Source organism: Berghia stephanieae, chromosome 5 (genome assembly GCF_034508935.2).
Source record: "Berghia stephanieae isolate SIO BIC M18660-M18661 chromosome 5, UCSD_Bste_1.3, whole genome shotgun sequence".
Lineage (NCBI taxonomy): Eukaryota > Metazoa > Mollusca > Gastropoda > Nudibranchia > Aeolidiidae > Berghia > Berghia stephanieae.
This window is the reverse complement of record NC_088364.1, coordinates 66,441,196-66,468,253: the sequence shown is the minus strand read 5'-3', so window position 1 is coordinate 66,468,253 and position 27,058 is coordinate 66,441,196. Positions and strand designations below refer to the sequence as shown.

The following is a 27,058-nucleotide window of genomic DNA, read 5'->3' as shown; positions in this document are numbered from 1 at the left end:
AGCCCATAAGGAATTGGGTTATCAGACCTGCAAATAGGTGCATATCGGTCGGGGTGAATTGGAATCTAAAAAGTCAATTTAAAAATAAAATGTAAAAAAATAGAAACTTTGTGGGTTTGTGTTTTTTTAACACCAAGAAATTATATTTATTCTTCATTATACCTAATGGAAAGAAACCCCACGTTTCATAATATATATGTAGCTATAAATTATATTTCCATAATCCAGTTCATCCTTACGATGGGTCACATTTTTGAGAGAACCCTAAAAACGGAAATGGATGTAGTCTTTTAGTGTCGGCAAAAATATACTTGTTTAGTGTTCTGCATACTGAAATAACCCTATTTTTTTTTTTTTCCATAGAAATTAGTCATGTCGGGTCGCATTATGATGGATGAGAATCTTTTTCCTTCATGGTCATTAACCTAACCTAATGAATATTCATATCGCTCATTATGACACTATTGTTGATCACTTCCGGTTTCTTTCACGGCCATTTTCTTTTCCAAGAGACCAGTATAAATACCGGTCCTCTGTATTTTAGTTAGCGTTTAATTCCAAGAGGTCCAAAGCTTATAACTATTTTAAGTACTTGCGTTACTTTAGTTTTGTATTAAAATCATGTCCTACAGAGATCGTGACAACAGAAGAGGGTAGGTGTTAAATCTTTCTACTTTACCGCAAAATAAACGGTGGGCGGTCTTGACTCTTGACTGAAACTGAAACAGATTCGACGTCCTCTATACAACTTATAACCCTAATACTTTAGCCACTAGATAAGATAACTCTAAACTTTGAGAAAAATTGGAAGGATTGATGCGACTCGGATTAACTGAGGTTAGATGAGTGAAAATGTAAAAATTAGTAGTGGCTAACACAACACTCTACACTAGACTACACAACCGACTGACAACTGGACAGTGAGAGTGGGCGAGGAAGGATGCACCAAGCTCAGGCGAGGCCGGCAATTGGCATCTTTGCATGGTCCTTATTTTTTATGTATTTTTAAATGAATGATTATATTCTTATTATAAATTATGCTGCATCATCAAATGCAAATAGCAAATGCAGCCCTTGTCAAAGTCAAAGTGGAACTGATTTCAACTTCATCCACCATTCACATTGAAATTGAACCAGTTATTTGATGATTACTGTCAACAACTGAACGGACACAATTAGACATGCATTGTCTCCATTGTGCAGTATCAACAGACGTCTAATCCTCGTCAGTAGCTCGCACATGATGCATTCCCCCCCCCCCTCCCCCCAGTTTTCTGTGGTTGTTTTGTCAATACATCTATGCAGCAGACTAAAAATCTCACCTCACCATGGCTCTTCCTTCTTCTCTTCTTTTACAATTACAAGTGTAGATTGGGATGTGCTAGCCAAATCGGTTCATTTATGTGGTTTTCAAAAGAAAAGGAAGAGGAAAATAAGCTTTGCATCATAGAATATTTTGATTGCCTTTTACTTTTATCTGCAGTTTTACTTTTGACCAATGTTGGAAGGATAGCATTATTATTGCAGAGTTGTTACGGTGGTGTCAGAAAAAATGTCACATAAAGTAGGGAGTTTAATAGAAATTCTAAATGTACCTCACACACTTGAAACCAATGTCATATGAAAGAGCTGGCAACACAGATTACAAAACAGTTTGAATTTTGTTTCTATCTTGATTAGAAATGTAGTTATGGCAGTTCAAAGTCCTAATTTCAGACCGATTTTTACCCCAAAATTACCATTGCAAAGTTGTGACCGAAAATGCGTGATGTTAATAAAAAATGGTTAAAACAGTCAATATGGAGTTCTTAGCATACATTGTATACCAAAATGTTCGTCTTATCGAGGACAATGCATTTACATTAATAAAGAGGAAGATAAACATTTCAAATTAACACATTATTACATAATATGACGCAGATGTTACATAATCAAAAACTCGGCTAGACGTAAGAAAGAATTTGCTCTATCACTTTTGGATTTATCCCCAATATCTCACTGAAACAATTGCAAATAATTACCCTCTTTTAATTAATACATAGAGAATAAAAAAGGGTTTGAGAGTATTTAAATGAAAAGATATAAACATGTTGTGTAATGACATAATGAGTTTATTTTTACCTATGGCAATTTAATTGCATATAAATAAAATGGTAGATTGAAAAAGTTCAAATAAATTGAAACAGATTCCCTATTATAATTAGAAGGAAAGTTATGGCTTTTAATACTTTAAAAAATTCTGCTTTGGCTTTATTGCTATTAATTAATATAATTTTTTCCCCCCCCCCCCCCCCACCCTTCTCTCTCGATGTATGGGGGTGTCAAAACTTATAGAACTTCTTAACATAATAATTATTTAGGCTAAGGCCTTTACAATATTGATACAAATGATAAACATATCTAAACATATGGGAAAGAAACTTGATGACTTGATGGCAAAGTAAAATAAAATTAAATTAAAGCAATTGGTATTTTTAAAATATCGATATTATTAATATCGGATTTCACAAAGAGAGAAATATACGAACTTTTAAAACAAAAACTATAAAATGCCATAAATAATGTTGGAAAGTATGTATTCAAAATAAAAACATAGTAAATAATAGTACTGAAAATATTATGGACTAAATTTAACATAATACATAACTAAATTTAAAATATCGATATGAATATCGATATCGCCCGGCAGCCATGATGAGAAGATAATGTAAACAAGGCATTTCGGCGCAGAGTTAAAAGGTGTCTGCGCATCGATATAGAGCCCTGAAATTTGGCATGAATAAAGTTTAGATGTTATTCTAAAAACAAGCGTTTAAATTTTAAAAACACACGCGGTAAATAAAAAAATAAATACATTTGAAAATTGCCAAATTTTAACTTCATATAACTTCTGGAATTCTTAATGGATTTTTCCTTAATTCGCACCATTTAAAAGGAAATTGAAAGACGAAAATAATGATACCAAAATATCTGCGATATTCCTCTTTATAACGAAGTTATGCATCTTTAATTGAACCCCCCAAAACGCGAACGGCAATTTCCAGTCACAACTTTCATATGGGCGAGTTGGGTCAAAATTTGACTGCAACTGCTGCTGCTCATTAAACTGCCTAACATAAAGAAAATTGTTCCATTAAGGTAGAATTTAAGTAAGTTCTTAGTTTTTTAAATGAATTTTTATTTTATTCCAACACAATCCAAAGGTGTATGAAATGAAAATAAAGCCCCTATCATCTATCCTCTACCCTCATACTCATACTACCTTGCAAAATGACACATAAGTTTACTGATGTATTATTTCACATCACATGGACAATTATTTGCAAAGCCATAACATATTTTCCAGATGCATTTGTTTTTTGTTGTTTTTTTTTTTTGAAACAGGGGTGATAGATTTGATGGTCGTTCAGGATCAGGCCGTTTTGATAGGGACAGGAATGATAGTCGTCGGGGAGGATTCTCTGATCGGGGTGGTGGACGGCCTTCTTTGAAAGGAACTCAGCCTGGTGCTAACTTAAGGAAACCAAGATGGGATTTATCTAGACTTCCAAGATTTGAAAAAAACTTTTATAAAGAAAAACCATCTGTAATGCACAGAAATCAGGTAAGCAAAGAACAAGGAGATTTGACCACTTGTGTACAGCTAAGCTAACCTCAGTATTTGATAGATATTGGTTTTTAAGGTTTTGTTATAGATATCGAGCGGTAAACTTTTGGAGTAATGTGCTATTTGTTAAAAAATGAATCTTGCTTTGTTTTTTGTTTTTTTATTTTTTTTTTAATGAATATGTATCTTCCCTTTTTTTTTTTTTTGCTCATTTACATACAAATCATATTGGGCTATTTTATATCATTTTTTTTTCTTTCCTTTATAAAATTATTTTAGTTTTAATTTTTCATTATTTTCAGCATGAAGTAGATCAGTACTATAAAACTCATTCTATTACTGTCAGTGGTAAGAAAGTTCCAAAGCCAGTCATTACTTTTGAAGAGGCAAGTTTACCAGGTATGTTGGTAATTCAAAGAATAATTTGCTTTTTAAAATTATATTTTAAAAAAATTTGATCCTTTAGTTTTTAACATTTTTGAGGCCGATTAATAGTTTCGTTTCTAGGTTCCCAAAATCAGTAAATATGGTATTTGATTTTTTAATTGTTTCCCAAAGGCTTGAAGAAAAACCCCAACACAATAATAGCATAATTTCAGTGGTACATAACCCTGGGAGGGCAAAGGAAGGGAGTGGGGGAGGGTGTCGTATAGTTGATTCGTCATATCTCCATATAATCATGACCACTACTGCTAGATCATAGTTGCCACCACCATGTAGAAGATGACATTTTTGCTTGTAATTGTCAATTACTCTGTTTCTATTTTTTTTTTTTTTGTAAAAAATTAAGCTTGGATGTTCCCATTTAGGTAAAATTCTTTTTCTGTTTTTGGTAGTAGAAGTGATGAAATTTTCATGAAATTTGCACTCTAACTCTGCCACACAAGCACTTATGCTAGGTTCCATGGTGTACAGTTCAAAATGTAAAATCCAAATTTTTATTTCTTTTTTGGCGCTGTGGGGGTTCGATTTTGGAAAAATCAATCCTGACTCCTTTTCAAATGCTAGTGATGATAATTCTTTTTTTTCTTCAGATTTTGCTCTAAGTCAAATTCGCAAGAACAATTGGTTGTCTCCGACACCTATTCAAGCACAGGGATGGCCTGTTGCCATGTCAGGCTTGGATCTTGTTGGAATTGCACAAACAGGTTCAGGGAAAACCTTGGCTGTAAGTTAAGAATGATTTTTTTGCCCTGTTTTTTCATTTGGCCTTTACCTTATGACCAATGGAGCTTCGGATTTGTTCCAAGGATGTGTCCAAAAAACAGGGATGCCACTTTTCCGGTTTTAGCCGGAAATCCGGTTTTTTTACCACCAGCCGGTTTTAATCCGGAACCTCCGGTTTTTGTCCGTCGTCACTATTCAAAAAAAAAAAAAATTTTTTTAAAGAAGAAGAAAAAATCGCGATCGCGATTTGAGCCGGAACTTTTTCGCCGGGTGAATAATTTGGGCTGTCACCGCCGGTCGAATATTTGGGCACCTAAATGGTAGTTTATCTACGCCCATCCCCATCACAATTCCTCCTTTAAAAAAAAAAAATTTGATAAATAAACAGTGATTTTGAGAATTTCTCAGAAATTTTCCGCTGAATTTGCCGTGTCAAACATTTCCCTCAAAACCACAAAATCACCATTATGTCTTATGTCATATTTTGACACCTGTGCAATAGTCTCGTGAAATTTAGTGACGGTCCCGTTTTTATGACGTCGGGCCAGACTGAATGGCACCAGATGTCGCAATTGACACAGACGACCAGTGGTGTTCTTTGATTAGCAAGTTGATGGTTGAAGGGGAAGGGGAGGGACAAATTCTCTCTCTCTCTCTCTCTCTCTCTCTCTCTCTCTCTCTCTCTCTCTCTCTCTCTCTCTCTCTCTCTCTCTCTCACTCTCTCTCTCTCTCTCTCTCTTCTCTCTTTCTCTCTCTTTTCCTCTTTCCCTTTGCCTTTCTTTCCATTTCTCTTTTCTTCTTTTTTTTTTTTTTTGATATAGAATTCCTAAGATCAATTCATAAATTATTCTGGTAGAGAAGTCTCTCCCTCTCTCTCTCTCTCTCTCTCTCTCTCTCTCTCTCTCTCTCTCCCTCTCTCTCTCTCTCTCTCTCTCTCTCTCTCTCTCTCTCTCCCTCCTCTCTCCTCTCTCTCTCTCTCTCTCCTCTCTCTCCTCTTCCTCTCTCTCTCTCCCCCCCTCTCTCTCTCTCTATCTCTCTCCCTCTCGCAACCATCCATTAAATCTTTACAAAAACTAAATTTATGTTTAATGATAAGAATGGATTTATACTAGTAATAGTAATATATTACATAATACCAATACAAAACTGTGTTCTTGTTATTTTTACACTTTGCTTGCGTTTGACCGATGGACGGAGACATTTTCCTCCTTTTTGACAAATTGCTATTATTATCACTGAAAAAAAAACACTCACCAAAACCACTACATCATCGCTACCACCATTACTATTACAATCACCACCACATCATCATCCCTACCAACACTACTACTACAAATAACACCACATCATCCCTACCACCAGTACTACTACTACTACAACTACCACCACATCGTCATTCCTACCACAACTATTACAACCACCACCACACAATTATCTCTAAAAGACCACCACTACTACAACCACCACCACATCATCATCCCTACCACCACTACTACTACAATCACCATCACATCATCATCTCGAAGACCACTACTACTACTACTACTACTACTACTACTAATACTACTACTACTACTACTACTACTACTACTACTACTACTACTACTACTACTACTACTACTACTACTACTACTACTACTACTACTACTACTACTACAATCACCACCACATCATCATCCCTACCACCACTACCACATCATCCCTACCACCACTCCTACTACAAACACCACCACACCATCATCCCTACCACCACTACTACTACAACTACAACCACATCATCAACCCTACGACCACTACTACAACCACCACCACACCATCATCCCTGGCACCACTACTACTACAAATAACACCACATCATCCCTACCACCACTACTACTACAACTACCACTACATCATCATTCCTACCACAGCTACTACAACCACCACCACACAATCATCCATACGACCAGTACTACTATAATCACTACCACATCATCCTTACCACCACTACTACTACAACCGCCACCACATCATCATCCCTACTTCAACCACCAAATGTAATTACACTTTCAACTTTTGAAATTCTCCGAGTCGTGTCAGAAATTGCTGCGAGGCAAATTTTGGATCGAATCTCAGTGAATTTGAGTGAAGTTTAAATTTATAGGTTATGGTTGCATGGGTGGGTCATGATCTTCACAATGAAAAATTTTCTCCTTTTATGTGACTAATCATTCTCACCCCTGATAGCTATTGATATTAATTTGTCTATATTTTGTTTTCAGCACCTTATTTTATCAATTTGAAAACTGTTAACTCTCCTTTCTTTTGTGTGTTATTTGCTCTCAATTGCAGTAATAAGTACTGAAACAATATTCCAAATTTGATATTTTTCAAATCCCTACAAAGCCCTTGACGTTGATTTGTATCTCGTCCGCCCAAGTTTTCAGGCTTTTTAAAATTTGCCTGGTGGCATCCCTGAAAAAAGTGCCAATTGTAGGATAATTAAGGCTTTGTGTTATTCTCTATTTTCACTCTAATTTGTTTATTCATGATGCAGGAGTTGCAAAATCATTCTTACTTAATTTGCACTCAACTGCCTGATAACACAAATTGTATAGAACTGAAGAGGAAATAAAGAAGTGTGTAATTGCTCTGCAATAACAATTCAAATGTTTTGCAGTTTTTGTTATGTTTTTCCATTCTGTGCTAATTAAAAGAGATCTTTGATCGTGTAATATCTATTTCTTTTCACTTGCTTGAAGGTCGATTTACCTATATATACAAATATCGATTCATAATGGAATTGAAAATCTGCTTTAAAAAATGGGTCTTTGAAGTTTTGAATATATGTGTGCGTATGTGTGTTGTACATTGTATGTAAATAATTTTGTTCAAATTATTATAAGATTAATGATATTAGCAATTGATGCTAGGTGTTTTTAGTTTTAAACATCTGCCAGCTGGATATAAGTAACAACACACAAAACTATGTGTAACCTTAAACGTTTAGTCTTCATTCATACAATTTAGTGAGAACTAGTCATAAAATGGCTGGCTAAAAAGAGTGCTGAGTAACGTCAATTTCATTCTTTCTATAATTATACACAGCATGGATGTCACACAAAAAAAATACCACCAAGATGTGTTAAGGAAAAGCATCATATAAAAGGTTTCTGTTTTTTCTTTTTATTTTCTAGTTCATGCTACCTGCTATTGTTCACATTCTACATCAGCCTTATTTGGAGAGGGGAGATGGCCCAATCGTAAGTTTTTTTCCTTCTTTTTCTCTTTTTTTTTTTTTCCCCTTACAAAATGTCTCATATTCAGCTTCATAAAGAATGTTTCTATTAAATTGTACCTTTTAAATCTTTAAAAAAATGTTTTCTTCGTTTACGTGGTATATATTTATTATTGGGTTTTAAATTGTCTTATTATGGGTGAAAGGGAATAAGTGGCCTCATTTAAAGAGAGAACTCTTCTTATTTAACTTATGAAGATTTTCTTTTCTGTTTGCAAATATAGTGCCTGGTGCTAGTTCCTACAAGAGAGTTGGCACAACAAGTACAGCAAGTAGCCCAGGAGTTTGGACAATTGTCCAAATTGCGCTCGGCATGTGTTTATGGTGGAGCCCCAAAAAGACCTCAATTGAGAGACTTAGAAAATGGTAACGTTCTTGTGTTTCTTTTAATCTTGGTTTCAGATTTTCTACAGGGGAGGAAATCTAAAGACCATCATTTCCATCTACACCCAGTTCTTCTTCTTCCTTCCTCCCTCCCCCGCCTCCTCTTCCTCCTCCTCCTCCCCTTCTATTTCCACAACAACAACCACCACCACTACTACTGATGTTATTACTATTACTACTAGCACTATTTTAAAAAAAAATTATTATTAATATGGTTATAAATGGTACCCATGGAATTTCAGTGAAGTAAGCATATGAGTGTCTTCCTTCTCCCCTTCCCATGACTGAGCAGGACCTTGCAGAAACAGGGATAGGTTTAGCTTTCATAAGTTTCTATTTTTTTCTATTCCTCCTAGTCTTCTTAATCTTTATTTTACTGGTTCATGGGAGATGTACTCAGTACAGTATCTGAAGTTTTCTTGGTTATCCTATTACCCTCCTTTTCTGATAGTGAAATAACATAATAGCGAGCCAGTGCCATATAACTCTGAAAAAGCAAAACAAGCAATTATTTCAATTTAGTACAATCAACTGGGGATGAATCACCCAATTAAAATTTACTCTTGAGTGATGTATGACGAATTTTCCCAATTCTTCATGTGAAGGAATGCCTTTCTAGATGTAGTTCATATCTGTAAGTAAAGGTTTTATTCAAAGAGCACCAACAGAAATAAACTGTGTTGCTTTCTCATGTACATTTTATCTCTACTCAGATAAAATGATTTACAGAGAATTATTTTTAACCAGAACAGAGCTGAGTATTTACCATGTAATATTTATAGTTTTTAATTTTCTTTCTTTAAAAAAAACCCCCAAAAAACCAAAGGTGCTGAGATCTGTATTGCAACCCCTGGTCGTCTAATAGATTTCCTTGAAGCAAACAAAACCAATCTAGCCCGCACAACTTATCTTGTGCTGGATGAAGCAGATAGAATGTTGGATATGGGCTTTGAACCACAGATACGCAAAATTGTTGAGCAAGTTCGGGTGAGTATAGTTCATCCCTATATTTTTGTTAAGGTTTCATGGAAGATTATGTACCAGCATGCCGTTTGTGGATGGTTTGTTTAAATTGCTTTGTTTGAGCAGGAAATGGTAAGGTGAATGTAGAAGATAATTGATCCGCCTGATATTCTTCGGTAGTAGATGATTGTGCTTTATTTTGCTATAGTCCATTTGCATAGAATAGCTGCCTTAATCAATTAATGAAATGTTATGGTATTTGCATTTTTGATTGAGTTAGACCTCACATTCACCATGAATATTTTTTCCTGCAAATCCTAATAACTAAAAGGAGTCTGTGCCAGAAGCTGAACAAAAAAGACATCATGTCTTTTTATTGTCATAGATGGCTGTGGCTTGGCGGCACAGTGCATGGTTTCTTGTCTTGTTGCAAAAGTCAAGAAATGTTAAGCATGATCAGTAGCTGGTTGGGTGACAGTTGAAATTCAGAACCCCATGTTGTGTCCTTGGGTTTGGCACTTTACACACACTTTGATCCCACTCGAATGTGAATGAGTACCTGGCAGTGATGGATAATGTAATGGTGTTAGTACTTAAAGGATGTCTAACAGGCTACTGATATTTGTATGAAATGGATATGGCCTGCTGGGGGGAATAAAAGAAACATTGTGAAGTTCATTGAGTACTGTTAATTTGTGGAAATGAGCTATATAAATGCTCGTATTTATCAATGCTGATGGTTTTCCTGGGATCCACGGAAATCCGCGATTTTTGAGTCAGAGGAGGAATTTCCTCTTTTTTTAAAAGTTATATTTCCCTCAATCAAATATACTGGCAGTGAGAGATTTGATGTGTGGTGGAACAAATAGGTGCGGTTTCCCACTCTCTAGAAGTTAGCTAGAGTATCAATGATAGTTTATCATCTCAATTGCTCTAAAAATGGGGGGGGGGGGGGGGGGGGGGGGGGGTGAATGCTGTAAAAAATAATGGGGCTTAAAGGCAATCATTCAAAATTTTCCTCCCTTTTCAGTTTTGGCACCATCAGCACTGATTTATTTATTTATTTTCCTGCTATGTTGAAAACCTAAAAGGTGTCCATGTCAGAAGCTGGACCCAAAATTGCACGTTCTTGTTTCCCAGGAGCAAAATGGATGTAGTAAAGGGGTTTGGGTGTTCAAATGAACTCATCACTAGATTAACAAGAACTGGTGTGAATAGCTTAACTCTGATGGCAAATCTAGTTCTGGCACAAAATCAAATATTGAACTTTTTATATTATGAAGAGAGCGTAGTGGGGAGTTATTTTATCCATAACCTTATAAAAGTACATGGACTCCGTGCTAATTATTGCATCAATATTTAAACTCAGCCTGACCGTCAAACGCTGATGTGGAGTGCTACCTGGCCCAAAGAAGTCCGCAGGATGGCAGAGGATTTTCTGAAAGATTATGTCCAAATTAATATAGGAGCTGCAGAACTTGCTGCTAACCACAACATTCTCCAGATTATTGATGTCTGCATGGGCTTTGAGAAAGAGGACAAGTAAGTGTTATCTTTGAGCAAGACTTAAGTCTTATGCTTGTTTTGAGTAATCATAGCTACCAACCTTACGCCAAAAAAGCGTATTTGTACACTTTTATGACCATTTACCTTATGCTTTTTCGGTCTGACCATATGTTTTTCTGTATGTGGTAAATACGTCTGTAAATGGATTTGATATTGCTTTTAAAGTAGCATAGGTCTTTTTATTGTTTTTGTAGTTATTTATATAATTGAAAATGCTTCCTTTGTTGACTGAAATTGAAAGCAAATAATTAGAAATTCTGTTGGAGATAATTTTTTGCTGTAGTAGATAAGTGCTGATTAATGACGATAACTCTGATGACCTGTCTGCGATAAGTATTGCCATTGAATTTTGCATTTTACATGTATTGATTAAGTTTGTACATTTTTTCATCTGGTTGTATACTTTTCTTACCTGGTCATACAGTTTTAGATGGTGTGGGGTTGTCAGCTGTGAATAATTTAGTTTTTTTAGACATACTTAAAATGTCAATGCTTATGTCATTTTATTGATTCCCTCCAATCCCACTTTTCTATTCAGGCTTGTGAAATTGTTGACTGAAATAATGCAAGAAAAAGAGAATAAAACCATCATCTTTGTGGAGACAAAACGTAAAGCGGATGATATTTCTCGAAGGATGGGTAGAGATGGGTGAGTTGTTTTTTTATTTTAAAACAAATTCCACCTTTTTGTTTTTGTAATATTTGAAACAAATATATTCGGTCTATGGTCATTTATTCGTCTGTAATAAATTTTGTCCTCATTTTATATTCTCAACAAAGTCTTCTCAACAAAGTCTTGCAAATAAGTTAGAACTTAAACGAAAAATAATTCGTCGATGAAGACATACAAAGTACGATGTAGTATAAAAAAAAGTAGGTCATTAGTTGCATTAACTATTGATATATGCCAATAAATTTAAAGGGCAAGAGTCAGATTTAAGCTAAATTTTAAAAGAACTTTTTGAAAATTTAATTTAATAATTATTTTTTTTTGGAAAACGTTAATAATTTAAACATTGTGTTCTTACCAAAGAGATTTAGTACCTTCTTGTAAAATAAGGCTCCACTTGAGATCCTTTGTCTCTAAATACTTGGACAGGTTAATCTAATTGTTCCAAATCATGATTAACTGAAGAGAATCATTGGATGGTTTTCATCTGTTTGCTTCGTGTCATTTGAAATTACATTGGAGTTGCATTTACTGTTCTGTAGTATACTGTACTAATGTATCTAGCTTTAGTTTAATTAGATTTGAAAACTATGTGCTTCTTTCATTGATGTTTTTGTTTCTTTGTTAGGTGGCCTGTCATCGCCATTCATGGTGACAAAACTCAGCAAGACAGGGATTATGCTTTAAATGGTAAGTACTTAGTTGCCATGATTCAGAAATTCAGCACATAGCAGCCAACTGTCCTGATAAAATTGGAACTATACCATTTTGAAAATCTGAGCAAGGAATTTTTGAAAATAAAATTGCATTATGTATAGAAATGGAAATCACCCTTGCATGTCTCAGGATTACTCTTTTTTGAATAGCCAATTAAAACAATGAATACCTATGTTTTGGGTCATAACAGTATTGTGCGTTAGGGTGTCCCCTTTTATCATGTTGAAGAAAAAGTGGCCGCTATGTCAGCGTTAGATATAGTTTAATAATTGGGCAAAGTCACAATGTCGCACCTTCCTCTGTTCCGGTGCTATACTCCTTGGAGAGGTGTGTAACCAGTCTTCCAGATAATACATAAATAGTGAATAGGTTACATTGAATCATATGGTGGCATAACTATTTTAGTAACAATACATAGGCAGATTCTTATGATTACGGGGAGTAAAAGAGCGAGGACGGATAATATTTATTGACGAATAGCTAGAAAATATGCCATCGCTCGGAAACCAGAAGGTCAGTTGCAAGAGGGATGTATTCAGTCCTCCTGATGACTGGTTTCACATTTCCAAGGAGGTTGGAACCAGTATTTTGACATCACGCTTTTGTTCCCGATTGGAAAATTAGTAATCTTAGATTGGTAGAAGAATGGTAGTGGTGTCTCATCTTGTAACTAAAAGAATGGATGTTTGGCATATTCACTGACAACATAGATGTGTCAAATCTATCCCTAGCATTGTGTCCAAACCATTACCCTTCTGGAATCAGGTGCGATTGAGTTCTGGCTAGAGACACTGATTTATCGTAAGAGTAGATTACCAAAATTATGCCTGATGGGCTACTTGTACTATATGAAATGGACCTTTTTTTCTATGTCGACTGCTGAAATAAATTTTGGATCGCTTTGAGCATGGTTAATCCATGGAAATTTTTTAAAAATTCATATTTTATTTAATATCAATTAAATCTGGATCCTTCAAACTAAATCTTAATTTTTTAATTCGTTTAAAGAATTCCGAAGTGGAAAGACTCCAATCTTGCTGGCCACAGATGTTGCTTCCAGGGGGTTAGGTAAGTAGGAACTTAGTCACCTGTTGTAATGATTGGTGTTAAAATACAATTTAGCAGATTCAATTTCGTTTAATTATTTATTGATTCAATTATCAAATCTTTTCTTTAGATTTTGTCTATGAGTTTCTTGTTCATTTTGATAAAATAATGATTATTTAATCAGCTTTATTTTGTGATTATTGTAAACAAATATTTAATATTCTTGTTTGAATTTGAAGCATACATAAAAACTTCAAGTCAGGGAAATGGCAGTCTGAAAAATTTGTGCTCTTTTTAAAAAACATGATTAATTAAGTTCTTAGGATGATACTTCTATAGCTAGCAACAGATACAATATTATGATTTGCATTTGAGGTAAAGTCCTGGATTTCTCTTCAGACAGTAGGAGGATAAAAGCTGCACAAATGTAACAATAAGGTCATAAACATCAATAAATTACGAAAATTAGATATTAAGTTGTAAAGAAACGTCTGAGACACATGTTGCAGTGAGTTTCCATCAAGTTTATACAGAGGTAGTCTACCCTCAATATTTAATTGTGCTCTTTGAAGAGTTGCAACTCTTGTGTGGCTTTGTGGTTGGTGGTATAACTCACCTGGCGTTAGAATCCTGCTCTGAGCTGAGCAAAGTTGAGTCCTTAGAAAAGGCTCTTTACTCACATTCTCTGCTGTACCATTGCTTCATAGGCGATATGTCTCGTACTAAGTGTTACTATTGGCAGGGGACCCTTGTAAGCACTTAGAACACATTTAGTGAAAACTATGCTATATAAATGCTCAGGATTTTTTGTTTATATCATATTTCATCCATTTTACCCTGTACCTGATTTTCATTCCTATTTGAAAATATCAGCTGAGTAGCTTAAAAAGTGACAAATGTTTTACATGGACACACTGTAGCCCAATACATAACGAAATATTGGAATAGAAACTACAATTTTGGTTTACAAAGACATGATATGGATGTTTCAGGTTTCCCCTTTGTCAACAAAACATGATGAATGAGACAATTGAAAGATGAGGCTCCATCCTCTCATCTCTCATTCATCTTTAGTGTCTTATTCATCATGTTTTATTGTCATAAGGGAAACTTGAAACGTCCACAAAACATACCTGCCAGATCTTAAATTTGTTCGTAATCTTAAGAATTTTTGACAAATTTCATGGCCAATTACGAAAACATGAAATTTTATGGAAAATTACGAACTTTTAATTCTCAGTAAATAATGATAATAAGAAGAAGAACTACTACTGCTTCTATAATAATGATGATGATGTTGTTATTATTAATAACTACAATAATAAAGACGATGATGATAATAATAATAACAATAAAATGGCATTTATAGAGAGCATAAGCATGACAATATAATGTTGAAGTGGTCATCAATGTCAAATTGTGGTTGTTCATACACGATTTTAAAACTTACTTATTTCCTTGTCAAATTATTAAAAATTGACATAAAAATGACTACATCTGAAGTTTTCAATCTGGCAGGTCTGACATCATCTGTCTTTGTCAATTAAATTGAAGTCTCAATTCCATTTCATTTTCCTATTGTTGAAAGTATATACAAATGACTTAAGAGAATTTATCATCTTTCTTCACTTTCTGAAAATGCTTATTGCAATGAATATGTGCTTAGTGTGTTAGCCTGAGCACAATAAGTAAACAGCTTTCTTATATTTTTGAGTTATGTTCTTCTCTTTTTATTTATCTTTAATCTTTCAAAGAAAAATTCAACAAAGTATTGCTTTAAATGGCGTTGAGATTATGTTTTTTTTTTTGGGTTTTTTTTCAGTCTAGTTTCATGTAAAATTCCAAATTGATGGTATTAAAATTTAAAAGTAATTTCCGAGAAAATTTTAACTTTTAGATGGTTGATTGTCCAAAGATATTTTCATTTTTCCCCCAAAGTTTTAATTTTAAGTCAATACCACATACCACAATAGGACATCTCTCTCTCTTCCCCCCTCTCTCTCTCTCTCTCTCTCTCTTCCCCCCCCCCTCTCTCTCTCTCTCTCTCTCTTCTCCCCTTCTCTTCTTCTTCGTCCTTTATATTTTTATTTTTCACAATGTATATAAATATTCTTTGTCGATAAGTATAATTAACATGTGATTTAAATGATATTTTTGAAATCCTGTTTCGGCGTATAAGAAATAATAAATTTACTCTGTATTCAGAATACTTACTTATTAGATTGAAAATATCTCTTTATTTAAAATGGCTGATGTAGATTGTTGACAGCTGAGGAGAGTAATGTAGGAAACCTTGCCTTGCTTTGATATATTTGTTTGAAAAACAGAAGACAAATAGATAATCAGATATCACAACTTTTAACCAGTTAACTGTCATTGGAAAGACATGTATTTAAAAATTAGGCCAGAAAACTTGTCCTTCAAATGTCGATTTCTGGCCAAATTTTTAAATATGTCTTTTCAGAGTATGACAGTTAATTGGTTAAACAAAGAGAAGTTTTCTCCTCTTTGTAAAATCTCACAGAAATGTTGATTTTCAAATGTTGTCAAGCTGAATCCCAAAGTCTTTTGTGTCTATGTATTTACAGATCCAATGCCTTTGAATTCTGAACATGACTGAGCGCCAGGCCGTCCAGCGAACCTCACGAGAGATGGATCACATTTAGGTCAACCCCCCGAGTTAACCTTTTTCTAACCTATAATGACCCCACTGCCCATTCAATCCCCTGTCATTTGCCCTTCCAGTCCTGTGTATCACAGTTCTTGCAGATTTAAAATCATATGCCAGAATGGTTGAATGACGTTTGACTGGTTGGAAGCATCTTTTGTAATCTTTCCCCACTACAGTCGCTGTCGAAATTTAACATTTTCCATTCCTGCCCCATATAGTATTGCTGACAAGGGCTTCTGCATTCCGACCTATTTGATTTATGGACAGCTTTTTTTCTCAAGGAGAAAGTTAAATGCTGGCCGACCCATGAAAATTGTGAAAGTTTGGCTGCGAGAGGCTGCAGATCCGTTAGGCTCTAAAGAACGAGTGTCGTCGACCAAGTGTGTTCAGCAATGCACATCGTCATTTTCTGCCGCCAACACATTGTTGTGCTAGTGTAAGTTTATAATACTGGCACTTTCGGATTGCTTTTGAATTTTATTTTTTTTCCACCCCGCTTTTTGTTTTCGTGAGTGTCTTTCAAGTAATGTGTGCAGTTTGAAAGTATGTTTGTCCGAGTTTTGGAGAGGGGTCGGGTTGAGTGGGTACTTTGTTTTGTTTTGAGCATGTCTGTGTCTCAATGTATGATTTCCAGCTTCTTCTTTTTTCTTTACCCCTATACTTTGTCATATTTCGAATGCAAGTGCCAACAATTTAAACACACACTATGCTGCAAAGACGAGGAAGGCAGAAAACGTTTTGTAAAATTTTAATTTCTTTTCATCTGTGATATTGATGGAGAATAAAGCTTGTTACACCTGAGGTAGAAATTGGACCTCACTATCAGACACTCATAGCCTCCAGCCAGTTTATTTGTTTGTTTTTTTTTTGTTTATTTCCATATTATCATGATATGTACATTTTGGCATATTTTGTTTATTTATTTATTTTTGGACATTAATGCCCACGTGTCAGCACCCCAACTTTTCCAATATATTTGTATATATCTATACTATACACTCAGTGTAGCAGTTTCTCTCGGTGTTCGCTGTGCGCGGTGAAGGTCATGTGATGACAAGGTGTAAGTCTGTACTAAGGATAGTATATTTTTCTCTTTTTTTATTATATTGAGATGTCTAGATTTGATATATTATAACTTATGCTATTATTTATTACCCTTCTTAACAACAGGTATATTTTATATTGGCTCATTTCACTAGACCCAGGTGTAAATGAGGGGTTGAATGCCACCATTATTATTTTGTTTTCTTTTTTCCTAATGTTTTATATTGGCATTGTGCCAGGGAATATTCTAAGAACAATTGAATGTGTAAATGAAGGCCTTGCAAGAGGTTTTCAATACGGATTTGTGCTTATCCCTTCAGGGGTTATGGATGTGAATCTTCTCTTTTAAAGCTCTGTGTGTATAATATGTATTTGATGTTTCATGATTCCTTTTAGGACAACAGAATTACGTCTAATATATATATCTACATCTTTGGTATAAGATCTTTTACGGACAAATTGCATCAGTAATGTAAATTTATAAGTCGAGGCTTTCTTTTGCAGTCAATAAATTTGTCACAAATAGTGGCAGAGGTCTTGTATTAACTTTGATAAGCATGTCAATTTTCATAGTGATAAAGTAAAAGTCATACCGCTTTCATCACAAATAAAGCAGTTGCATAAGCAATTTTTTTTTTTCACCTACCTGATCATAAAAAACATTAGAATTTAAAGCCACCCTGCTGCAGTCAAATCAAAAGTCTCTTGATTTTGACAACGTTTTTGGTAGATTTACTATAATCAGATGTTACCATTTTCTCACAGTTGATAGTTATTTGGAACTCAGATTAACATGACAGCATCAGTATTCAGGGCTGAGAGCATGATGGGATGTTTGGGGGAGGAGTAAGGGCAATAACATATCTACAATAATTTTTAATGTAGTCATTGTGCTACAAAGGATATTCAAATTTTTGTGAAAGAATTTTTAACAGGTAAAGAGGACCATTAAAATCTCTGGTTTTCGGTTTGCCTCTCCAGCCCCCAATCCCACACCCTCTCTCTTCTTTTTTTAAATTTATTTTTTTTATTCAAGGCTAAAGCGTGGATAGGAATTCTATGCAATTCCGAGCTTCTTTCTAAAATGGAACCTGGTGAAAAGAAAAAAAAAGATATGTGCTGTCAACTGGCAACTAGTAGATTATGCATCGTTTAGCATCAGATAATACTAAATAACCATGGAATTCTCAAGATTGTCAATCTATGTTACTTTCCCTTTGAGAATATTTTCATTACTATCCTTTGTTATGTTAAAATTAAAGGCTTTGGAATAAAGTAGACTTTTATTTATTCTGGAATTTTTTTTTTTTTGCCATGAAAATAGTACAGGTAGGAAGGTTGTTATTTCCATGTAGTAGTTTTAGATCCTTACAAGGGCATACATGGAATATAATCATGTGGCGATAGGGATTGAAAATGATGATGATAATTTATAATATAAATCCAAGAGAGGTGAAGGGATTTAAAATCTGAGAGTGGAAATTTGTTTACAATTTTATCCTTATGCCCGTGAGTCTAACTCTTGGTAATGATTTCAATTTCACCGGGCTTTCACAGTGTCACAGTGAAGCAAGTAGATTTGATATATTCACTTTGGACATTTTACCAATTATTTGATTGGATATAATTGTACAAGATATTTTCAATGTGCAGGCTTGCAAATTGGGTTTGAAATTAAGACTTGTAACTGAAGTAATGAGATAAGACATGGCTCACTGGTAATCAAATACAAATTCTCCTTGATCACATTAAAATTGCTCGAGAACCTTATGTCCTTATTATGAATGTTTTTGAAAATATTGAATTGCTCGTTAAGTAAATACAATTTAAAAAAAAAAAAGATAGTATCGAATTGCAATTGAAATGGAGAACCTTTTTTAAAAAAAAAAACATTCTTTACCCACATCAGAAGAAAGAAAAAAACCCAATCCCTTTTCTCTTTCACCAAGCACAACTGATTTTTTCAGATGTTACAACTCTTTCTGTTATTCTAAATATTTGATAGTGTGATCAATTGTTTTGGCAGTATTTCTTGGGGATGGATTGTTGAAAATTTGTTACTAATTTTATATTTTTAAACCAAATGTTACTTGTGCTTACATTCTTAATGTTCACCCTAATTATTATAAATTTTTTTTTTTTTCATCAGTATTTAGTAATACGATCTATGCTTCACACAATTAGTCGCTAATCAGTTTTGAAAAAAAAATATTTTCCATATTCTCATGGGTTTTTTTATCCTTTATTGAAATAATCTTTATAGATGTGGAGGATATAAAATTTGTCATCAACTACGACTACCCCACTTGCTCCGAGGACTATGTTCATAGAATTGGTCGTACTGGCAGGTCTTCCAAAACGGGTACTGCTTACACGCTGTTCACTCCAGAAAATCACAAGCAGGCACCAGATTTGATTTCTGTGCTGAAAGAAGCTAAACAAGTCATAAGTCCAAAGCTCTTGCAGTTGGCTGAAAACTCTAGGAGCTATCAAGGAAAAAGTTAGCCATCTTTCATTCTGTATCTATTTTTTTTTTAAATGTATTTTTTTTTTTTTTTTTCAATTATTCAAAATATTGTGGAAATCTCAGTTTCTAACATTTGTATCATTTTAGTATTTTTAAAAGGCGCATATCTTATTATTTTTTACCCTCAGATTGGATCGTTTTAGTGCAGACAATTAAATGTCCATCATTTTTAACAACATGGTTCTAACTTTACTTATGGTTGTAATTTATGATTGAATTTGTCCAAAACCAGTCGTTTTTTTTTTTCCCCAAATGGCTAGCATTTCTGACAACCATTCAAGGTCGTTGAGCCATGTGTTTACACTCCCAGAATCAAAAGTTTTCCTTATTAATCAGTTTACTAAAACCAATTTGTATGTAAAGTTGCATTCCCTCTACCCCTGTTACATTCCTGCAGTTTTATCACAAGAATTTAAAGGTGAAAGCTTTTACCGTAGTGGTAAATGATAACTATACTTAAGTTTCCTTTATTAATTTTTCTATTGTTTGCTTGTGTTTTCTCTGTACCTCATACACTTTTTGTAACTTTTACAACTTTCCAAAACTGGGTGGGGATCCTGACCTCCCATAGTGGGCGGGGAGGTACATGCTGTGTCTTCTGTCCCCCAACCCGTTTTCCAATTGTTTCCTGTCGTTGTCTTGGAGTGAGATTACTTGGTTTTGTCCTGGCCGTGGCCAGAGTTCCTTGGATGGGAGGGAAACAGTCGAATGTATAGTTATAGTTTTGGGAGATGGTATTATTTTCCTTGTAAATCATCTCTCTGTTATGCATTGTATTATGTTTAGTTTACATATTATATTATATGATTTGTAAACATTTTAGTGTATTCCTCTTAGTTGGGACCTGTGCTTGTGTCTGGATGAGACTTTTAGGTGATCTCAAACTAAGTACTTTGACGGTGTGCTCTTGGGATCCACATCTGTTTCCTATTTGAACCAATTCCCCTTTGTCTCACCTTTTCTTTTGTGCTTTAATTGTAATTCTAGAACTTTTTACTATCCCATTTTCTTCCTTTTTACTGGCGCTAATATGACCTTAATGTGTTGCAAGCGCCGTAAAACCCTTAAAAACAAACAAACTTTCCAAAAGGAATTAAAGTCAGGCAGCTGTTACTGACAGTTCCTAAATCTTAACACAATGGAACTCCTCTGTGTATTTCATAGTTGAACCAGAAAAATTTAAAGCATATATGGGGAATTATTTTTTTTTGGTATATTGAAGTCATTATTAAAATGTATGTTCTCTCTCTCTCTCTCTATCTCTCTCTCTCTCTCTCTCTCTCTCTCTCTCTCTCTCTCTCTCTCTCTCTCTCTCTCTCTCTCTCTCTCTCTCTCTCTCTCTATCTCATATATATATATATATATATATTCTCTCTCTTCTCTCTCAGATCGTGGCCGTTGGGGAAGCAGGGACAATCGAGGTGGAAGGGATGACCGTGGTGGCAGAGGCGGTTTTAACTCGTGAGTTTTTAAAAAGTGATAATAATTTAAAATTTATTGGTTGGTGTTTTTGCTTTGTTTTTTAAAAAAATGAATTTAATCCGGTTAATGACGATATTTTGTTTGTTGTTTATTTTTTGTGTGTCTTGTATTGTATTGTACGAGGGCTCTTTCATAATTAACCGAAAAATGCCTGTAAAATCAGCGTTTTTTATGCTATCAACAAAATTCTTGCACGTAAACATACCTTGACTTGTCCTTCATTTCTCTACGTAACAGCCAAGTCTGTCGACACACTTCTGCCAACGCCGCACCATGGAATAGATACCCTCTCGGAAGAAATTTCCGTCAAGGTTTTGTAGCCATTTCCGCACATGGTCAACAAGCTCTTCATTGACATCAAAGCGCTTTCCTGTCAGCTCACGTTTCAGTGGCCCAAAGAGGTGATAATCAGATGGTGCGAGGTCTGGTGTGGTGGCTGTGGCAAAATCTCCCATCCATATTTCTCTAGCCAACCTTGCGTCACTCGTGCTGTGTGAGGTGTAGCGTTGTCGTGTTGCAAAATGACCCCGTTGGTCAACTGCCCTGGGCGCTTTCTGCGAATGGCCTCCCTAAGCTTGTCAAGAGTTTGGCAGTACCTTGCAGCATTGATTGTTTCTCCAGGTTGTAAGGTTTCGAACAGAATAACACCACGACTGTCCCAGAAAACAGTTCCCATTATTTTCTTTGCTGACCGCATGACTTTGAATTTCTTCGCGACAGGTGAGGATGGATGTTTCCATGTCATCGAATCTTGCTTTGTTTCTGTGGTGTACAATGGTGCAACCAAGTCTCATCACCGGTGACTATGCTGTCAAGAAAAGTCACATCGTACCATAGAAAGTCTCCGCCGGCGTTGGCAGTATGCCCATGAACCCTGCGTGAGCTCTTGCTTCTTCTCAAAAGTTCTCTGCAGATGTCCAATCTTTGTTCTTTATGCTTGTCTGTCAATTGCTTAGGAACCCATCTTGCGCTGAAATTTCTGTAGCCAAGTTCATCAAATACAATTCTATGGGCAGAAGTTTCCGAAATTTCAAGACTGCTTGCGATTTCATGAAGTTTCAACCTCCTGTCTTGACGAATAAGCTCATCAACTCGCTTCACATTGTCTTCTGACGTCGCAGTTATCGAACGCCCTCTCCCTTCCCTGTCTGTCAAGTCGGAATGGCCGGCTTCAAACAAATTACACCAGTGATAGACTTGTGTACGGCTTATAACATGCTCACCATATACACTCTGAAGTTCTTTATGAATTTCGGTAGGATTCAGACTTTTGGCGTTCAAAAAACGTATGACAGCTCTGATTTCCTCCTTTGACCAAGTTTCAAGGTGGGCCGCCATCTTTAAAATCGTCTAGAAATTCATTGTGCAAAATGATGCACTTCATAATTTCTGGGAATATCCGTAAGGAAATAAGGAATATCATGTCGTTTACAGAATTAAAAAATCTCCACTGGTTGCTGAGCAATGGGCATTTTTCGGTTATTTCTGAAAGAGCCCTCGTATTTTCTGTGTTTTTTCTTCTTTTTATTATGATCATAAAATGAAATTCTCCACTGAGCGTGTTCGCAGGTGCTTTACAAGACATAGTTGACATGAAAAATTTAAGAAAATTAAATGTTACAATTTTAAGAAGTTTAAATATTACAATTGTAGACAACCTATTCATTTATGATGATACCAATGGAATATGAAGAGTGTGGTTTGAAATATTAAGGAAAATTCAATTTAAAATATTCTGTCTTCAGTCTAGACTTGAAGCACTCAACAGTATGACAGTGACTGAGATAGAATTCCATATTAATGGTGCTGCACTGCAAAGTAAAATGCTGTTTCAAAAATTTTGTCTTAGACATTTTTGTTTCTAAACTGGTGTGTAATGAGGTGGCCTGTTCTCCAATATGAATGACATTAGGTATTGTGGTGCTAAGCCATGAATACATTTGAAAATTATACCGACCGTTTTGAACTAAACTGTCCTCTCAACAGACAACCAATGAAGCTGTTTCAAAACAGGGGTAATATTTTCTCTGTTTGTCCCAGTTATGATTCTTGCAGCTTTGTTTTGAATTTTTTAAATTTTCATCAAACTCAACCTTGGAAGACCAGCTAGTTACCAGTCTCGTACAGTTGTCATCCATGAGGTTTCTAATTCTGCTGATACATTTTATATAACAATACGATTTGGCAGAATTTTGAAACAGAGTTGTTCGATGAAGAATCCAAGATTTCTGAGTTTTTAAATTGTAAGTTATACTTGGTCCAACGTTGATCTCGTTGAACTCTAACCTTTAATGTTAACTTTCATTGAGTGCTCTGTGACATAATCCTTAATCGAGCGAAGGATCTTCCAGTAATCCCAAATTGATTTAAGACGTCATACAATTTATTTTTATTTTATTTTCATATTGTTTTTATTCATTATTTATTTTAAAAATATAACCATTTACTTTTAGGGGTGGTCGAGACCAGTTTGGAAGAGACCGACAGAACTCATTTCAAGGCTCTAAACCAGGTGGTGCTTTCAACCAAGCAGGCAACCAGGGCAACAGGACTGGGGGTGCTTTTAACCAAGGAAGCACCCAGGGCAATAGATCTGGGGGTGCTTTTAACCAAGGAAGTAATCAGGCTAATAGATCTGGGGGTGCTTTTAACCAAGGAGCCAATCAAGGCAACAGACCAGGGGGTGCTTTCAACTCATCCAAGCCTGGATTTCAGGTAAATTCATATACAATAGATTTGATTTTTTTTGACTTTAGTTATTTTACCAAGAAAAATCTTAGGGATACACAATTTGTTAAGAAAGTATGGATTATTTTTATATAATTGAGGCTTCATTGTCAAGACAGGGATTATGGTAGCTAAATTGGTGCAGGATTCACCTCACAGAGGTTGGGTTTGATTGTGATCCAGGCTTGATTCTAAAGCTTATTGATATTGGGTATTTTTTGTTGTTGTTTGGTTTGGTTTAAACAATTTGTTTTGCAGCCCCTCTGTCTGCTTAGCATTTGTTATCTGTAAGATCTTTCAGAAAGTACTTTGCAGCTCATATCCTAATTGGCACAGGAACTAGGATAAACTCAAGCTCCATGGCCTCCCTTAGATTTATTTCTAGATCGTATACAAGTGCGTAAAAGATCCTTGCAGGGAAAAATCATGGTTTGGAAGGTGTTTATTTTTTTTTTTTGGTTTCAAATATTATATCTTTTGGGTGTTGTTTTCCTCTCCCTTTCCCCGCTGTTTTTCTATCTTTTAAAGCATGACCATTCTATTATCCGTGTGATGTATTGCCATGTAGATAACGGTGTTAAAACTGAATGGCAATTCTTGGTCTGCTTGGGAGGTTGTGTGTGTGTGTGTGTGTGGGGAGGGGTGCTCGCTATGTACTTATTTGACACTAATAAGAATTTTGTAAGCATTTTGGTATATCCCTTTTGGCAGGGATAATGTAACTGTGACAAGGTGTGGTTTTTAGAAAGTCTAGGACTACAAAGGTGGATTTATACTTCCTTTTGATCTAGTCTTGTTTATTTATTATTATTTTTTTTTTTTTGTTTTTTGTTTTTTTTTTAACTTGTCCCCTTTATATTACTTTTTCTTTTTGTGTTTGTTAGCACCAATTTACTCTTTTGACCTTCCAATTTTTTTTTTCTGGCTCAGATATGACTAGAAAAAAGTGTTACTCCAAGTGCTGTTAATCTTTTTAAAATAAAGAAACTGGGACTTAAAGCACAATCCTTAACTTTTGTGTTTTTTTGTCTCTCTTTATCAGACACCAAATTCAGCACCGAAGCCATTGATGAGTGGCATGTCTGGCCCCGGATATCAAGGAATGAATAATCAAAACAACGCCACTGGCATAAACAAAGTTCAGGGACAGCAATCTGGAGGCAATCAATTTCAACAACAGGGAGCTGGGGCCAACAGTTACGGCAGACAGAACAACTTTAACAACCAGGCACAGGGTGCTGGTGCTCAAAGCGGCACGCGTAATATGAACAGCTACACTACACCACCTCCACCACAGAACAACATGGGTAATATGGGCATGGCAAACAACAGCTACAGACCTCCAGGTGGTGCTTTTCAACAATATCAACAACCGCAACAACAACAACAACAACAAACACAACAACAACAACAAGCAAACATGGCGGCTTGGAATCAAGCTATGAGGATGCCGCCTCCTCCCCCTCCACCTCAGCAGAATTATTAATTTCAAGCTGTTATATCATCATCATCATCATCACCATTTTTTTAAAAATTACCGCATTATCCACATTAAGTGCACAACCCTCAATAAGCGCACCTCCCTAAACCTCATTCCCATTAACTTTTATTTTTGTGTAATATGAGTATTATTGTTTATCGTTGTTTATTTCCCTCACCAGTATCATGTGATGCACATAGAGACAGAGTTTGTCATTTTGCTTGGGGCAGTTGAGTCGTCATATGTTGAGCCTGTAGTTAAACTACTTTGCTCTGTTTTCCATTGGGCTTGTTGTGAGGGCGAAGGTTATAGGCTAGTTTCCATCCATAATTCAAAAGTTTTTTCCCCCCCAATCTGTCATGAACAAACAAGCCCACCATTTTGACTTACTTTTCAAATGGCGTAGCGCTTAAAATAGGGATAATACGGTATTGACATTGTTTCAACATCACCATTATCATCATCATCGTCGTCGTCGTCATAATCATAATCATCAGCATCATCGTCATCACCAGATCTAGGCTATCAAGACACGAATAGAATAAGTTATGCATGTTTCATTTTATATCTAAGAGATTCATCAAGCACTGAATTGTAGGTTCATAGAGTTCAGTAAGGGATTTTTTATTTCAATTTAAACAAGTCCTCAAATTAAGAACCCCAATTACATCAATTTACGATTGATTTGGTTTGCAAAGCTTTTATAGTAACTGTAAAGTGCATTGATTTTCCACCCATCAAAGATTTTAAATTCTAAACATTTTTTACCTGCAATGCAGAGTCAAACAAATGCATGTTAAGATATGGATAAAGAGCAATCGCCTTTGTAAAGACATTGGGTTGTCGCATGTGCTCTTAGATTGATTTTTAAAATTCTTTGAAATTGTGTCGAAAAAATGGGGGATGGTTCTTTAAAGTTTTTGATATTTATTTTTTTTACGTCTTAACGTCTCCACGTGTTCCAGCTTTTTATTATTCTTTTATATGCAACTATCATTATTTATTGTTATTTTTATTATTATTATTTATTGATCATTGGGTAATTTTTTTACTTTTAGTCTGAAACCATGTTCTGCTGCTACTGCTCTCTTTCTCTTTCTATCTCTCATCTCTTTTTTTTTTCTTCTTCTTCTTTTGACGGTGTTTCTCGTCACTTGATATTAAATACTCCACTTTTAAAAAAAAATAGTTATTAAAAAGTTAGATAAGTATTTCAAGATTCAGTAAAAAGTTGTTTTTTTTTCTTTTGCTTTAAAACTTGAATAGGTTGTGGCTTAAAGGGGTAATGCAACAATTTAATTATTTATTAAAGTTAAGACGAATCATCAATTATTTATTTTTTTAATTAATGTTTCACTCAATTCCATTGAGTTCAATGAAAAGATAGTATCCGATGAAGCTTTTAAAATATTTGTATGTTTCAAAAGATAAGAGCCAGTTTAATCTTCATGTTTGATGTTGTGATTAAATTTTAAAATCATTTTTTAGTTTGTTTTATTTTGCTGAGAAGTGTTTTCTTCTTTTAAATTGTAAAATTTATTTTTTAAAACTTTTTGGGTCAAATTACGATTGATAAATGTTAGTTATCGGCTTTCATCGAATATGTCTTTAACAATGTGATGTAAGAAATCTTTAACTATGAAATAAAAATGAGTCATGTATTCCTGTGGTCCAAAAGATTTTCTTTTTTTGGCTAAAATGTGAAATAAAGTTGAATCATAAAGGTAAA

The 27,058-nt window shown here is 35.0% G+C and overlaps 1 protein-coding gene across 1 annotated transcript; it reads left to right on the top strand.

Moving 5' to 3' along the window:
- The first annotated feature begins 452 nt into the window (after nt 1-452).
- On the top strand, nt 453-27,058 carry LOC144973443 (putative ATP-dependent RNA helicase DDX5). Its single transcript, XM_078915900.1, has 15 exons — nt 453-653; nt 3,385-3,604; nt 3,910-4,006; nt 4,642-4,775; nt 7,951-8,016; nt 8,276-8,417; nt 9,262-9,422; nt 10,768-10,940; nt 11,503-11,613; nt 12,263-12,324; nt 13,360-13,419; nt 19,377-19,613; nt 21,029-21,101; nt 23,576-23,837; nt 24,892-27,058. Exons 1-15 carry the CDS (start codon nt 622-624, stop codon nt 25,333-25,335), a joined length of 2,274 nt encoding a protein of 757 aa, XP_078772026.1. The 5' UTR covers nt 453-621; the 3' UTR covers nt 25,336-27,058.